This window comes from Psammomys obesus, unplaced genomic scaffold (assembly GCF_907164565.1).
Source record: "Psammomys obesus unplaced genomic scaffold, mPsaObe1.curated_primary_1811, whole genome shotgun sequence".
In the NCBI taxonomy this organism is placed as follows: domain Eukaryota; kingdom Metazoa; phylum Chordata; class Mammalia; order Rodentia; family Muridae; genus Psammomys; species Psammomys obesus.
The window spans coordinates 16,421,388-16,438,189 of record NW_026596101.1 but is presented as its reverse complement, the minus strand read 5'-3'; the positions used below and the strand labels follow the sequence as shown (position 1 = coordinate 16,438,189).

The 16,802-nt window shown below is 45.6% G+C and overlaps 1 protein-coding gene across 2 annotated transcripts in view; it reads right to left on the bottom strand.

Moving 5' to 3' along the window:
- The window catches only part of Frmd4b (FERM domain containing 4B), a 229,009-nt gene that overhangs the window by 121,593 nt on the left and 90,614 nt on the right, over window positions 1-16,802 (bottom strand). For both annotated transcript variants that reach the window (XM_055628486.1, XM_055628485.1), the window contains exons 2-3: window positions 3,397-3,462; window positions 2,063-2,157 (exon numbers count right to left, since the gene is read on the bottom strand). In XM_055628486.1, coding sequence (XP_055484461.1) covers window positions 2,063-2,157; window positions 3,397-3,462 — 161 coding nt within the window. The remainder of the gene's footprint in view (window positions 1-2,062; window positions 2,158-3,396; window positions 3,463-16,802) is intronic.

Sequence of the window (16,802 nt, the reverse complement as noted above, 5' to 3'; positions counted from 1 at the left end):
GTGTGCCTCTCGGGGTTCATCTGCGATCTTGTCCTTTGCTCACCCCTTAATCCACGGTCAGATGGTGTCTTCACACCCGGCGAGAGCACAGTGTTACGCTTTTGCTTCATGTGACGCTTGCCGGCACTGCCGCCTCCTTCCTCCTCTGTGGACACTCTGCGAGTCTGGCTGGGTTCGGTGAGCTCACTCCGGTGCCGTGCAAAGCTTCTCTCTGTCATGTGTGCCTGTGCCCTGCACTCGGCATTCTTGCTTAAAGTGCCGGCAGGGCAGAATGCCAGCACTCTCTCTTGGGTCCCCCGTGTGGCATCTGCCACGGAAGAACTATTGTTCTGTGCTTCTTGGTGTTTGATGTGTACTGTCCTCCGGACATCACTGTGGCCCACTCTGTCTAACACCGCCCCACCCCCACCTTTCCTTTACATGATCTCTCATCTGATCTCAGTGCCCACTTAGAGTTTCTGGTATTTTCTCATCATCTCTCTGTCAGGTGCCCAGAATCTAGAATACCATCTGGTACCTTGTGACCACTCAGGAAACGTTGGTTAAACAAATATATTATTCTCGTCTTCAGGCCTTTAGCTTCAACTTAATACGGTCTCCTTCTAAATGATAGCGCTCATGGCAATTACGGTTCATAGCCTATCATTCACTTATTAATGTATTTATGGCCATAGGTCTTATACGCTTTCATTCACACACACACATTTTTGCCTGCATGTGTGTGGCAGTTTTATCACCAATTCATGTGAGCTGCTTGTGGCTTTCTGGCTAGTACCTGTGGAAAATGGACACACGTATTTCCCTATTTTTTCCAGCAGAGGGCAGACGATCAAGTGCCTGTCTTCCGCTATTGCATGAACATATTTGGGTGACTCAGAGTAAAAGGGGTGATGCCCACTGCATTTCCCTGCCAGCTTTGTGTGAATCACCTTCAGTAAACATTCTGAGTCTGCTCTAAGTTTTTTTGGGTTTTGTACCTCTCTAAACATCTGGGTTTTAGCAGCTTGAGGTGACTGCTTTGTTTAGATTTCCTTGGAGACCATGGGCTAAAAATCATTACAGGAACAAGGTGTTAAAAACAAATTAACTCCTTCTTGATGTGATTTTCCACCTGGTTTCCCTGGACAACTGAAAAACCGCTTAAACAGAGAGCTGTGGAAAGAACGTGGTGGTTGGCCAGCGCATTTTATTTATGTCTGGAACACATTTTCTTGGATGTTAGTATTTAAGAAACTCTTTGAAAAATATCTTCAGAAAAGGGAAGATTCCTCTCATAACATATCAGACCACATATAATATAGATGAAATAGCTTTATATAAAACACACCGACAGGGACACACACATACTTTCCAACATGTTAACATAAAGTATAGAAATAAATGAAAAAACAACAACAACAACAACAAACAAAAAACTACCAGGGCAACATGAAAGAAACTTAGATTATAGGTAAAAATTAATTCCACATTTAGCTGTGTGTGTGTATGTATGTCTGTGTGTGTGTGTATATATATATATATATATATATATATATTTTAAGGATAGTCACAAATTGGGCTTTAAACTTTCTAACCATCAGCACCGAAACATTGTTTTATGATACACATGAGCAACAACTTAGTGTTTCCATCACTGATAGATGAAGGGAATTGAGGAGTGTTACCACACATTCAAAAAGACAAATAACATAAACTACACATTTGGAGTGGTTTGTTGCTCTTGCTTTCTCTTTCACGATCCTGGTTCCCAGTCCTGGCTTGCCTGGAGATTATTATGCAGACCAGGTGGCCTAGAACTTAGAACTCGCACCCATCATCTTGGCTCTGCTTCCTAAGTGACGAGCTAAGCAGCATTTGCTACCATACCTGGTGGTATTTGCAAGACTTTTAAATGCTCCGTATTCCTTTTTGTTCCTTTACAACATTTGTAGGAATTTTTTCATACCAAGAAATGTATATCTAAACTGGATACAAATATTTTTCTCCTTTGTTGCCAACAAAGAGAATCAGCGAGTACGTAGTTCAGGCAAAAGGCAAGGACGTGAAAACCCAGAACACTCACGTGTCATCTATAAACGTTATTCCAAAGTATTCCTTCTCTTTCAGGTTGAAATGTGAGGCCACAAGGTCCAGCAGCTCTCTTGATAAAAGCTTGGGCTGTCAAAACAGAAATCTGATTAGTGCCGATTTACTTGCTCACCTCTCCCGTTGCTATCACCTTATTCCACTCTAAACCATGGAAAGCAGCTTTTGCTTGCTTGTGTGATTTTTAAATACCATTCTTCATGCCATTGTCACTACTACCTTCTGAACATCCAGGTACAGAACGAATAATCTATGACCTGTGGGGATACTATGGGCCTGACGGGAAGTGTGGTTTGGAATTGGACAGAATGTCCAACTGATGACTGCTGTTGGCCTTGCAGGGACAACAAATGGTTGGCAGCCGAAATGGCTCCCTTCTGAACCCTGAGCCTAACAGTCAGGGCTATATGGTGATGGTCTGAAGGCTGGGTGCTTGCAGTTGGAGGAGATGAAATGGGGAGAGAGAGACAAGGAAAGGAATCCAGGAAGAAAAGGAGGAGAAAGACAACAAGACAAAAGGGTTAGGGAAGGAGAGAGAGCAGGGGGAGGAGAGAAGCAGGCAGAAATCTGGATTAAAAGTTAGTGAAACTACCGTACTATTCCTCTAATTCATTTTAAAGACTTATTCATTTCATTTTATGTGTCAGTGTTTTTTTTTTTTTTTTTTTTTTTTTTTTCTTCATGTATGTTTGTATACTGTGTGCATGCCTGGTGCCTGTGTAGCTCAGAACTGGAGGTATGGATGGCTGTGAGCCATCATGTGGGTGCTGGGACTCGAACCTGGATCTTATGCAAGAGCAGCAAGCACTGTGAGCCACTGAGCTGTCTCTCCAGCTCCTGCCCTATTTGTTTTAATTGCAGTGTGGGTGCAGTGGCTGAGGGACAAGTCTCAATGAGAAAGTAAAGTAGGTTTGGTCTGGAAAAGGTGTCTAGGCTAGCCGTAGGTGTAGCCTATCCATAGAACTCCAACTATTAAAGAAAAAAAAGAAAGACTTTGGGTCCAGGGTGTTGTGCAAATAGGAAGAAAATCACCAGCAAGTGAAATAGAAAGAAATCCATGCAGTGTTAAGTGTTTTACAAAGAGCTTCCACTCACATATTTTAAGTAGCTCGACTCAACCAGGATTCTGTCAGGAAGACTAAGCCACAATAACGCATGTACAGACCAAGTTTGCTGAGGTCAAAGCCACATCTTCCCCCTCAGTCGCTCTAACACGCTGAGTTCCAGGCACACCTAGGTGAGAAGCGTGGACACGGGGCACCACACTCACAGGAGGTCAGGGAGGGGCTACCCCGAGCGTCCAACACCTACCTGAACCAGCAGCTCCAGTCTCCTGTCATCCAGCAGGTGGACCTGGCAGTGCCTGCCCTCTGTCATCTGTAGGAACAACAAACATATAGCAAGAGATGTGTCAGAGCCTGGTCTGCCAGCAAGCCCCACACTCACTTTATCTACACAGGCAGCATGCTCCAGTGAGCTCGTCAGAGGCCAGCTTACTACAGACTTGCAGGTGTGGCCAATATGCAGCCTGCAGGCTGCAGGAGGCCAGGGACAGCTGTGAAAGTGGCCCAGCACAAAGTCACACTTACTTAAGGCATTATGAGCTGCATTCTTTTTTTTTTTTTTATTAAATAACTTGACCTACAGTTTTTGAATGTGAACTCTGGAGATGAGAATGCTGTGTCACAATGTCAAAAGGTTGAATATGCCTGCGAACACTCACATGGATTTAAAGTAAGAAAGAAGATGAAAAGCAAAGACTACTTAATGTATATAGGGAACGACAAAAACCTATGCCCGTATTAGCAGCCCAAATTCACATAGGACATGAGATCAACAAAGTATATGTTTCCTTGAGTCATGGCGACATTTTACAAATGGAAACAGCTTTCATCATGGCTGTGCTCTGGTGGATGTGATACTTACATAACTCAAGGAGTAAAGCCTGAGACTGAAGTTCAAATACAAAGGTCTCAACTTTTGAACCCTTTGCTCTTTTTTTTAAAATAGATTACCATTTATAGCTAGCAGTTAAGGTGCACAGTTGACAGTCTGACACAGCCATTTTCACTATGGAATTTTTTTTTTAATTGAAAATTGCAGTGCTGGGAAATACTGGTTTTAAAACGAAGACCCTTCCCTTGAAAAACTCACACTCCAAACCACCCCATCACTGATGTCACCGCCCTGTCCATTTGAGGGGCATCCTGAAGGCCACCTTCATGCTCACTTCTGACTGTGCATTTATAAATATACATCTTTTTTTTTTTTTTTTTTTCTTTTTTGGATAGGGTCTTGCTATATAGTCCTGGCTGGCTCCAAGCTTGAAACCTCCTGGCCTAAGCATGCTAGGCAGTGGATTACAGATGAAAGCCACTGTTCCAGGCTTATCCTTCTCCCCTTTGTGCAGTGCTGAGATTGAGCTCAGACAGAGCCTCCACACGTTAGGCGAATGTTCTACCAATGAGCAACAGTCCTAGCACCCAGCTTATACTTTTATATTATATGTCTTTCATTAATATTGTTATCTTAGCCAAGCGTATCCAAATGAAGCACTCACTATTTGTGTGTGTGTGTGTGTGTGTGTGTGTGAAACCACCCATCCATGTAACATATATGTGTGTCTGTGTATACACGCTTACATATACTTCCGATTCAAGGGTGGTTAAGGCTGTACTCACAGCTTTGCTTCCTGTGTTTTTCACTGTGGTACTTCTGGGAAATTTTCCCTGCAGGGCTTTATTTTTCATACATGTTCTGTGGCATGTGGCCATGCATTGCCGTACAATGCTGAGTCTCCTTCCGAGAGGCACCCAGGCTGTCTCCAGCATCATTCTGATAGGCACAACATCTCATTGAAGTCTGCGCACCTGTTTTTGGCCATGAACGTGGAATTGTTGGGTCACATTTGAAGAGCTTGGACACGTTCTCTTCCTTTCGGGTACCGTACAAAGCTCAGACATTTGCAAACCAATTAAAAAGAAACACTTGAGTTGGGTGTGATGGGGCACACCTGTAATCCTAGCACTTGGGAGGAGGAGGCAGGAGGATCAGGAGTTCAAGATCAGTCCCGGCTACAGAGTGACCTCAAGGCCATCCTGTCGAGTACTTAAAAAAACCTCAAAGTGATTAAACAAGTTCATAAAAGTTAAGGAAAGTGTGTTTGGTGACACGTGCTTGTGGTTCTAGCTACCCCTAGCTACGGAAGCAGATCACTAGGCTGTAGGCATTTACAGGCATATGAGACCACCCTGAGCAACAGTGAGACCCTATCTCAAAAGCACGATGGACTCCATTACTGATCACCAGCTGCATACACGCCTCACTCTAGGTATTTTTATATACATTATCTCTGAGCCGTAATGGTGCATTCTGGGTTCCTGTTGTCCATATTCAATACATGAGGCGATAGAGGATCAGGGTGGGGATAAGTAGTCTGTTTTCAATGCAAAAAATAAAATAATCTCTGTGTTCACAAGTTTTCATTTAAGTCTTGTTTTTCACATCTGTGAACTAGCTTAGCAGCTCGGACCACGGGGTGATAAACACATGGCCCAAAGAAACTGTGGAACTGTTGATAAGAGGGACGTGGACGAGCTTTGCTTAGTTCATGGCCACAGATTACATTCCTAACTAAGCAACGCCAAGGTCAAATACACACCTACACGGATAGCGATGGCAGTTCTGGTCACCGAGCTGGACAATGCATATGCAGCATGTGGTGGCTCAGAGGTGGGAATGCTTGCCTGGCATGCCTGAAGCCCTGGCCTTGCTAAACAGTACCACACACCCTGGGCATGGTGGCATCTGCCTGTGATCTCAGCACCAGGGAGACAGCAGCAGGAGAATCGGCAGTTCAAGGTCCTCCTTAATTCCTTAGGAGTTTGAGACAAGCCTGGGATGCACGAGGACCTCAGAGCAACGTCCTCATTTTATAGGCTAGGAAACTGACACTCAAACTTTAGGGTAATTTGTTCAAAATTACCTGGGTCAGTAAAAAAACCAAAATCAAAATGTAAATGAGGCGACTGGGCATAGCTCCGTGGCTGAGCACTTTGGCTACCTGTGCAAGGCCCCGAGCGATGAATGTTTGTAATGTTAACAATATTCAGGAGGCCGAAGCAGGGGCATTACCAGGAGTTCAAGGCCAGCCTGGGCTATATATTGAACTTGAGACCTTGTATCAAAAAACAGATTACGCTAAACTAAAGACACAACTTAACACAACAAAATAAAATCCCAGCAACAAATAAAAATGGAGGGGACAAACAAACAAACAAACAAACAACAACAACCCATCATTCATTTTCTAGTTATTCATATTGCAGGGTATTGTAAAGAAATGTGCTGGTTTAAATAATTTTACTTTTGTACCCATAAAAACTAACTTTGTCTCCTACAGAAAGTAAAACAATCCTTGAAAACACACAGTTTTAATTCCACTAGGAAAATACAATAACTCATACAATATTTCAAGTTATTAGGTTGCCTCATAATCCAAATACATCTATTTTTCTCTTTTAAATGTGTATCCACTGGCATATACCTATAATCCCAGCACTCAGGAGGCAGAAGCAGGTGGATCTCTGTGAGTCTGAAGCCAGCCTGGTCTACATATTGAGTTCTAGGACAGCCAGGACTGTGTAGAAAGACCCTGTCTCAAACAAACAAAAATCCCTAACCAAACAAAAAGATCCATTCACCTATGCCAATTTGTTTTGGCTCCTCCTCCAGCCAAATGAAATTCCTTTTCTCAACAGATAATTTTATTCTAGGTTTGTTGTTGTTGTTTGTTTGTTATTTGTATTATTAGTATGAGACAGGGTCTCCTGTGGTTCAGCTGGCTTCTGGTTCCTATGTAGCATGTAGTGAAGGATGAGATTGGATGATTCTTCCTGCCTCCAACTCCCAAGACCTGGATTACTACAGACTATTAAACAATGTTGAGGGTTTTGTCATTTTGATTTGACAAACTGTGCAGTAACATAAAACTTGTTCTCAGCTGATTGAACAGTTCATGGTCACCTGTCCAAAACTGGGGCAATCAGAACTTCAGTCCACTGAATCTAGAATTGGATTTGAAACCTTGGCTGCTGTGAGGTTCCTGCTGTGTGTGGAGAAAATCCTGCAGGAAGAATTAAGACGACAAGATGCTGAAGGAGGCACAAGAAATCAGGTGGGCTGAGGGAGAAAGCTTCCAGACAGTTGTCATGATTCTCTTGGTCTGTGTGAACTCGTGTCTTTGCATTCCAGAAAGTTCCTGAGAGTCTCGGAATGATCCACTGTTAATGCTTCTCTGTCTAGCTGACTTGCATTGAATTCTACTTCTTCAAATAAGACACACAGGCTGTGTGGGGGATGGGTAGGATGGGTTCGTCTTTGAAGGATCTGCCCGGTTCTGCATCCAATTTTACTGTCCCTAAAATTACAGGATCAGCTGTGCCCAGCTCTTTCCAGAGGTTCTGGGGAACCTCAGCTGAGTCCTCACATGTGCTAGGCAAGTGATTTACCAAGTGAGCCTTCTCTCCACTTTGTACACCACAGGTTTCAGCAATTAACCAAAGCAAATTGTTTCCAAAGGCCGCACTCCAAAAAGATGCCCCACGCCATCTGCTTGTCATCTCGGATGTGCCACAGAGAGCAAATAGCCCTCAGACAGACTGACAAGGGGAGAGGAGAGTAGCAGACACTTCCCTGCGTGGTGTGGTAAGAGATGATGAGGGCCGGGGGGGAGGGCAGAGGGTATTTGCCTAAACTCTGAGCATCCTGTTCAATAATCCCCAATCCTTCCCTCTGCAGGATGGTGCTTCAGTGGGGAGGTCATAGGGCTGATTTGATTGTCAGTAGGAACAGAAGGGCCTGCCCTTGTCACTTACTTGCACGGGAGGCTGAAGAGTGAGAGATGCATTTTGTTCATTAAAACAATGCTTATGAATAGATTGCAGCTGACAACCTCTGAAACGGAGAGGTCATGAAATACAAATTTCAAGGGAGAGCCTCTTTGACAAGGGAAAGGTTTGGGAACATGGGTTTTGGTTTCCTCCACGGCAGTATTTGGCAACACAGGACAGAACAGATCCATTGCTGGATGTGAGGTGTGGTTTCTGGTTCATCCCAAGTGGATGACCTGCAGGGAGTCATGTCAGGTGAGCAAACCTTGATCCAGTAAAGTTACATGGTACCAGAACAGATACAGTAGTACTGATGGAGGGCCTGCTGAGCACAGGGAAATCGTCCACAGGGATCGACCTGGATCATGAATGCAGACAGGTCAGCAAATGTCTATTAGTGATGCACACTACTGGAGAAGTCCATGACGGTGTTTCCAGGCACCGTTAGATCACAAGGACTCTGACACAATGAAATGGACGATTTCATGTGACGGTATTGCTGGGAGGTGCTAAAAGGCAGGAGGCAGCCTACTTGGAGCAAGGAGGTCACTCGTTGAGTGTTCTTGGAAACCGTGTCTTGTCTTGTCTCCTTCCCGTATATGCCCTTTGCTCTGACACCCCGACGGCCACTGCGATGAGGTGAAGAAATCCTGCAGCCTAGCCACCCACTACCATAATGCTCCCTCCAAAGGCACGAGCTGTGTAGCAAACACGGTGGGCTGGGTCCTCCTACAGACAATTAACCCTCCAGACAATCCCTCACAGACCACGGACCAACCTGATAAAGACTGTTATTCAACAGGGACTTGTCTCACGGATGTTTCTAGGTTATGTCAAGTTGGCAGTTAACGCTAGGACAAACATGGGAAAGCCGTCCCGTGAGGACCATTCCAAAAAGATCACACGAGCAGGTAGAGCTGGAAAGACTGTGCTATATAGCAGGTGTGAAACCCATCATTTCCAGATAAACATACTTCCACGGGAAGCGCTCAGAACTATGGAATTTATAAATAGAATAGGGAGGGCATCTATGAACGGTCACTTGTTTGAGATGGGGGAAGAATAAAGTCAGATTCACCCAAAGCTACAAAGTCACTAATGCTAGACTTGGGAATGAGACTCTGAACTCTGCCTCCTGAACCAGAGCATAACTGAGGTATTTGAAGTTACTCAGCTTAAAAAAAAAAAAAAGCCATATAATTAGCGTTATCTCAACAGATCACTTAACACACACACACACACACACACACACACACACACACACACACGATGTAACAACAACAACAACAACAACAACAAAACCCCAAGCCAGCCATGTCTCATTTATTTTAAAGCATGTCTCAAAAATGCTTAATTTTCTCATTTCAATCACGGCTCTGTTTAAGAAACACATGTGTGGAATTCCTTAATGATTTGTCTAAATCCAGAATCACTTTTGAGCCCCGCAGAGACCGTGGGAGTAAGTAGTTTCAGAATCCACCTCCAGCGGTCAATGCTAGCTAACACTAGCAACTTCTCAAGTACAAACACACAACACAATGTATTCAAATGGGATCTCTTTGGAGACCCTTGTGCAGCACCCACCAGACGAGTCACACTCCCCTCCCCCACCTCTTCCCCACCCATCCACAGGTATCTGGACGTTAGAATGGTGCATGCTGGGTTAGAACTCCCACCTCAGACTGTGTTTGCTTCCCAGCTGATAAGAGCGGGTCTTCAGCCTGCAAGTGCTGGTAGCTGGTGGAGATGCTTTGTCTAGTGTGGCAGTTGTCATGCGGGGAAGGTCTACAGGGAAGTGAGAAATCTGCTACAGGCTTGACCTCTCCATCCAGCTGCCAGATGTGGCAGGTTCTGGTTTATAAGGGAACACTCACCACCTGGCCCCAGCCCCAGCCTTTCTACCTGACTCAGGAGATGCCAGAGGAGAGCCAGGTGAACCAAAAGACAATCCTATGCAGGCAGAAGGGAGCTACTTAGAATATCTGGGGTCAGGCTAAAAAGCAAACAGGAAATAACAACCATGAAAAAAAAAAAAAAAAGAGCAACCTCCTAGCTGTCTTTGGTTTTGTTTTAGCTGATGTTTGGAGCACAGAAGCACTTGGTGAGGAAGTGGCAAGCTTCTTGTTTCCCCTCCTTCTTCTTGTTCCCTACCGGCTTTTCCTGAGACTCAGCAGAAGAGACCTTGCCTCATAAAGATGACTTTGGGTGGTATGACCCAGCCGAGGTCCAAACTGCTATCTGGATGGGTGCAAAGTCAGCATTCTGACCATGTCCTCCACTCCTGTGGAGCTGGGCAGTGTCCTATCGAGGTGAGGACGTGGCCACGGGAGTGACACCTTCTAAATGCAGATTGGACCTCTCTGCTTTCCTACTCAGCGATGTCTAATCTCTCCCCACACACCACACCCGGGGAGCTAACCCCTCGCCTGCATTGACAAGGACGGGTCTATAATGGTTAATATTGTAGACAGGCTTTACTTCACAATCCTCAGGGCATGCCCTTGAGGGAGCCTCCATGAGTCAATTGATGATGGGAGACCTGTCTTAAATGTTGGTGGCAACAGCCCATGGGCTGAGGTCCTGGACTAACTAGGAAGATGTGGGCTGAGCACCAGCCTTCCTCTCCCTACCCCTCTCCTCTTGTTTCTGACTATGGATGCAATGTTCTTGCTGCCATGACTGCCGGCTATGATGGATTGAACTGTGAGCCAAAATAAATCCTTCCTTCCATTTTGTCACAGTGACAAGAAGAGAAACTAACCCCAGGCTCATCTCTTTTACTTTCACCTGTCTCTTGTCTCACATCTACCTCAGCACAGCCACACTGGCCTTCTTTCCTTCCTTCAAATCAAACCTTGGCCCTCCTTTGGGGCTTCACAGATACTTCCCCCTCTTCCTGGAATGCCCTGCCCCTAATTCAACCCATCCACAGGTCCCTTCACCTCCTTCAGATCTGAGCTCAGACGCCTGTCACCTTCTCAGGGGTAACCTCCCTGTTTCAGCTAAGGTGGAGCCTCCTCTACTCCACCATGCCGTGCTGCATCCCTAAGACCTACAGTTTCTCACTCAGCTCTTGTTTGCTTGTCTTCTGCCACAGGATGGGAGACCTTGACTGTGTTGTCCTCAGTACTCTCCCAGGGCTTCCATGTAAAAAAACAGGGTCTCCAAAAATCAGAGTGAAGGCTGGGAGATCTGAATTACGATCCCCAGAAGAACACATCCGTAATCCTAGCGTTCCTATGGAGTGGTAGAAGGTAGAGGCGGAAGAATTCCTGGAAGCTCACTGGCTAGTTAGCCTGGAGCCAAAGATGCTTTGGAACCAAATGGAAGGCAAGGACAGATGCCTAAGGTTCTCCCTTAACCTCCACAGGAGTCATGGCACCTGTGCACCTGTGTCTTCCTAGTGAATGAGTCGAATCTAGATGCGGAAACACATCCATAAACATCTACGCCAGTGGCTGTCAACCTCCCTGATGCTGTGACCTTTTAATACAGTTCCTCATGTCCTGGTGACCCCCAACCATACAATTGTTTTCGTTGCTACTTCATAACTGCAATCATGCTACCGTTATGAATCTTAATGTAAGTATCTGTTTCCCGATGGTCTTAGGGTCAACTCTGGCTTGACCCCCAGATTGAGAACTGCTGATTTACCCTGACAGAGTATGATCTAAAGAGAGGCTGTTCTCAAGCAATCCCAAGCCATGGCCCAGAAAACCCGACACACCGGGAAACAAGTTTTCCATCCAGAAAGCAAGGTGAGCTATTAAATTCATCAGATGAGAGTCTCTGGAGTGGGGGGGGGGGGGAGGGGGGGCGGTGGGGATCTAGGCCAGTCTTACTTTGAGACCTATTGAGTGGACTGAGTTTTATATTTCACCCGGATGATGTCAACCCCAGCGGAACAGGGCCCTTTTATATCGTCCCTGGGTGGTGACTGAACATGAGCTATTGACACTCTCATTCCGAGAACAGCCTGCACTGACACAGATGTCTCCAGAAAGTCAGCTGTGATTTCCCCTTTCAGTACTCTCAAGACAGAGCCTGCCTTCCCAGCATGCAACTGCACTTTCTATTAAGCACCGACTTAGAGGCACACAACTTGTGCGCTCTCCTGCTGCATGCTGCTGACGAGCCCAAGAAGTGGGAAACATCACTACTCTGATTGTACAGAGTGCAGTCCCCGGAGTGGCTGGGCATGTTGCTACAGTGCAGGGTGGGAATCGCAGGCCCCTGGCAGGCCCCCTGGGAGTAGGAATGGTAAAAGAGACAGAGAGTGAGGAAGAATGGCAGGCAGCAAAGAAGTAAAAGGAGAAAAATGGCTAGGTGAGGAGGAATGAGGAAAATATGTGGGAATTCAGTTTGCTGAAGATGAGGCTGAGTGCTGAGTGTGGAGATGTATGTCTGTAATCCCAGCCACTCAGGAGTCTGAGGCAGAAGGACGGAGAGCACAAGGACAGCTTTGGGTGAATCAGACATCTTCGTCAGAACAAACAAAAGAGGAAGGGAGGAAACTGAGCCACCGAATCACCATCCTAAGGAAACGTAACAAGAAGAAATGGCCAGGCTGGGTACCCCCTGAAATCACTGCCTGTGTTTACTAGGTAGGTTTTCCTTCTCAGCCCAGATGGAATGCATACCATCTTGGTGAGTGGTGTCCCTGGCTCTGCCGTGCTTCCGTGGCTCAGGATGATACTTATCAGTTGTGTGGCCTCCTGGGCCTGAGTCCACATTAACCAGGCCTGTGATCATATCAGGTGCACAATTCCATTCAAGCCTTCGGGGCGTCTGTCCATCATGTGCTCACACACCTGCTCAAGGGACAGCCTTTGGAGAAAGGTGCCACTGTCAGCTCACGTGGGGACCATCAGAGACAACCCAAAGGGCACTGCTCATGGAGCTCACCCTAGTGTTCTCAGCCTCAATACCGCGGCCATGTGCAGCTGCAGGCTTTTTGGTGTCCTCTGGGATGTGGAGCCAAGGACCAGGAGTAAGTGGACACTTGCCACTGCTATGACCCTAAATACATCTCCAAACATTGCTAAATGTCTGCTCCCAGACAGAATTGCTCCTTTGGAGAAAATGTGCTTTAGAGACAAGGAGAGAAGCTATTAACGATTAAACCAGGATGAAGTTTTTAGTTCATGGAAAGGGCTTAAGGTTCAGCAGGTGAAAGGGATTGTTGGCAAGTCCGATGCCTGAGTTTGATCCCTGGAAACCCACAAAGTGGAATGAGAGAGGAGACCTAAGTTATCCTTTGACCTCTATAGATGTGCCCTGGCATATACGCACAACTACCTACCAACCTACCTACCCAAACAGACAACAGATGCAAAAAAGGCACGGGTGAGGACTTGAGATAAAGCTGGCCATTGAATTGAGTTCAAGGCTCCGCTAGAGCTCAATTTCTCTTTACCCAGGAGGCGCATGAAATGAGGCTATGGAAGGAGAGAATGTTTCCTTGTTCATTGTTGTTGAGGAGTGGCCACCAGCAGGGCCTGAAAGGCTAACCTCTTTTCTGGGTATTAGCATTCAATTTTAAGTTCTTTTCAGCTTGGGGGAGGTTTGTGGAGAAAGTCCACGAGGCAGGCTTGGGGTCTGGATTCTGGATTCTGGATTTGGTGCACAGCTGGTTTTTTTTTTTTTTTTTTTTTTTTTTTTTGTTGTTGTTGTTTTGTTTTGTTTTTGTTTTTAGCACCAGTTCCTTGGGGGCAGGGTAGTCCCTGGAGAGGGCATTTTCACAAGAGTAATTAATCCCTTCAAAACAGTAGCCTGCTATTATAAGGCTGGCTGAAAAGAAAAGAAGAAAAACATCACTCCTGGAGTTGAGGGCCACCAGGAGAGCAGCCTGGTACCACATCCCAACAGTGAAGTAAGCGGTGGAGGCCACAGCCTTGGCTGGAAGCTATTGGGCTAGCTACCCTGAGTACTTGGTTAAGAGCAAATTGGCAGAAACAGCAAGAAAGACCCAGCTTCAGCAATTCTTATACATTGTCCTCTGACCTCCATACCCATACCCCTCTACTCACACACACATATCACACACTCACAGCTGTTGTCTGAGGCAGGACCCCATTCTGCAGCTTAGGCTGGCCTGGAGTTGGTTCATTCTGCAGCTCAGACCGGCTTTCATGGTGTGTGTCGCCATGCCTGGTTTCATGTAATTCTTTGTCATTCTCTCTGGGTGCTGCTCGTGCGAAGCACACACTCCATCCATAGACTTCCAACCTTCCCTGTTGAACTGTTTTCCTCTGAACTCAAGCCAGTGGAGCCTAAAGCCTATCTCGAACAAAGGGTAACCATTACCAAGTGGAAGACACCAACCAGCTCAGCACAGCGAGTCCCATGGCCAGTAGATGTGACTCGTGACTCGGTAACTATTCTGCTAACCTTAAATGCTTAAGTGGCTTATTCCCGCCCTCCCCCACCTGTTTCTTTTGAAATATTAAGATGTTCAAACAGTCATATTCAAGTAGAAAATCAACCCATTAGTCAAACCCTGGAGAGTGCAGCAATCCAATATCTGGGATTAATTCCTTTCTTATTTCCCTGTCACAATCGATAAACTAACTCAAAAGCACTGTTTAGGGATGGGGGCATAGCTCTGAGTAAGTGTGAGACACCCAGATTAATCACCAGTACTACACACAAACACATTTACAGCAGCCCCTGTGCCTGAAGTCAGGGGAAGCTGTTGTTAATCTCTCGGTTTTTGTATGGTCGTAGCCAGACCGTTCAGGGCTTTCTTAATTCTCTCTCTCTCTCTCTCTCTCTCTCTCTCTCTCTCTTCTTTCTCCTTCTTTCTCTGTCTCTCTCTCACACACAGTTTATATGCAGATAGATTATTTATGTCAAGTGTGTTTATTTACCTACTTACCATGTATTTAATGTTTCTATTTATTCTCTGAGAATGTCATACAATATATTTTGAATATGTTCTTTCCTCTCTCCCTATTCCTCCCAGGTCCTCCCTCAGAAAATGTTTTTAAACTGGAGTATTTGTTGTGCATGACACTGGCTCCCATAAGGTCATTTTCATAAAAGTATATGATGTGCTTTGAGCACATTTCCCCCTTATTTCCTCCCCTACCCAACCCCTCACGCCCGTTACTTCACTCGGGTCCTAGACTGTTCCGGTTTCTCTTTTGGAAAACTCATATTAACACGCATGACTTTATGCCCTGTTTCTTTGTATGTGTGTATGTATGCTTACACACTGCTGTGTATGCATGCGTACATGTGGGTTCATATGCCCATGTGTGCGTGCGTAGGGAGGACAAAGGATAAGCTTGAACAGAGTTCCTCAGGTGCTGTCCATCTTGGTTTTTGGAGATAGATCTCTCACTGTCCGGGGGTTTCCAGATTAGGCTAGGCTGTCTGGCCAGCAAGTCCTGAGTTTCCATCCATCCCTGTCTCCCTAGCATGGGAATTACAAGTATGGGTTGCCATGCATGTTTGTTTGTTTGTTTGTTTTGTTTTGTTTGAGATAGGGTCTCTCTGTGTAGCTCAAGCTCACTATGTAGACCTTGAACTCACAGAGATCTACCTGTCTTTCCCTCCTGAGTGTGGGATTAAAGTTATGCTCTACCATGCTTAGCTTCAGAATGGCTTTTTTTTTTCATTATTATTAAAGTGTTGTGAGGATCAAACTCAGTCTTGAGTCACCTTCCTAGCCCCACCTACATCATGTATGCTTGCATGCATTTTGTCTACTGTGCACTCACAGCGCCCCATGAAATAACCAGTTTCATTTTCTCTTTTACAGTTAGAAAGCAGGACCCCTAAGTGTCTGAGAATAATTCCCTGAGGTGCCAACAGGTAATAAGGAACAGAGCCAATTTAATAAGGAGCTCACCAGTTGACAAGGAAAAAGGCTGGGGCTATAACTCCATCCATGGAAGGGCAGTGACAATCACACTCCCTGGAAATGGTTTGGAGGTGCTTCTGCAGCTTGTACCTCCCAGCCGGTGGCCAGAGAAGACTGTCAAGAGTTCATGGCCACAAAGCCACCCAGGTTATTTCTGCAGTTCTTCCTTCTTGAAAACCAGTGGTTAGGCTGTATTTTTGGACATTGTGGTATAGTATCAATGAGTCTCTCGCTCTCTCCCTCTCTCTCTCTTTCTCCCTCTCTCTTCCTCTCTCTCTCTCTCTCTCTCTCTCTCTCTCTCTCTCTCTCACACACACACACACACACACAAGTGAAAGAAGGAGGGGTGCTGGAGAGATGGCTCAGCAGTTAAGAGTACTGTCTGCTCTTCCAGAGGTACTGAGTTCAATTCCCAACAACCACAGGGTGGCTCACAGCCATCTATAATAGGATCTGATGCTCTCTTTCTGTAATTCAGGCATACATGCAAATAGAATGCTCACATATATAAATAACTAAATCTTTCTTTAAAAAAGTGAAGGGAGCAAAAAGAACTAGGAGCGTGCAAATACTGAAAACAGGAAAAGTCACACAAGTGTAACCAAGGCAATCTGTGGCAGGTCTGCAGCACAGCTTAGCTGTGAGTGAAGTCCCCAGTGGAACTGGAGAAAGTGGAAATTTTGGCTTTAGGGTTATGCAAGTAGCAGCCACCCTGTGGTCTGGAAACTTTTAGTTCTGCCAACTGTTTTCTCTTTTCCTGAGAAAGACAGCCAATCGGAAGAGGCAGGGGCAGAGCGTCTTTCGAAAATTTAAAAAGTAATGACTTGTGCCATCAGGGGAAGGGCTTTTCCCAATGAATGGCTGTGTTTGTGATGTAAAGATGCTCTGGGCACTCCTTACTGACTGTATAACACGCACAGCAAGCCCGACTCAAAGCCGCTGCAGGGCAAACAGATCAC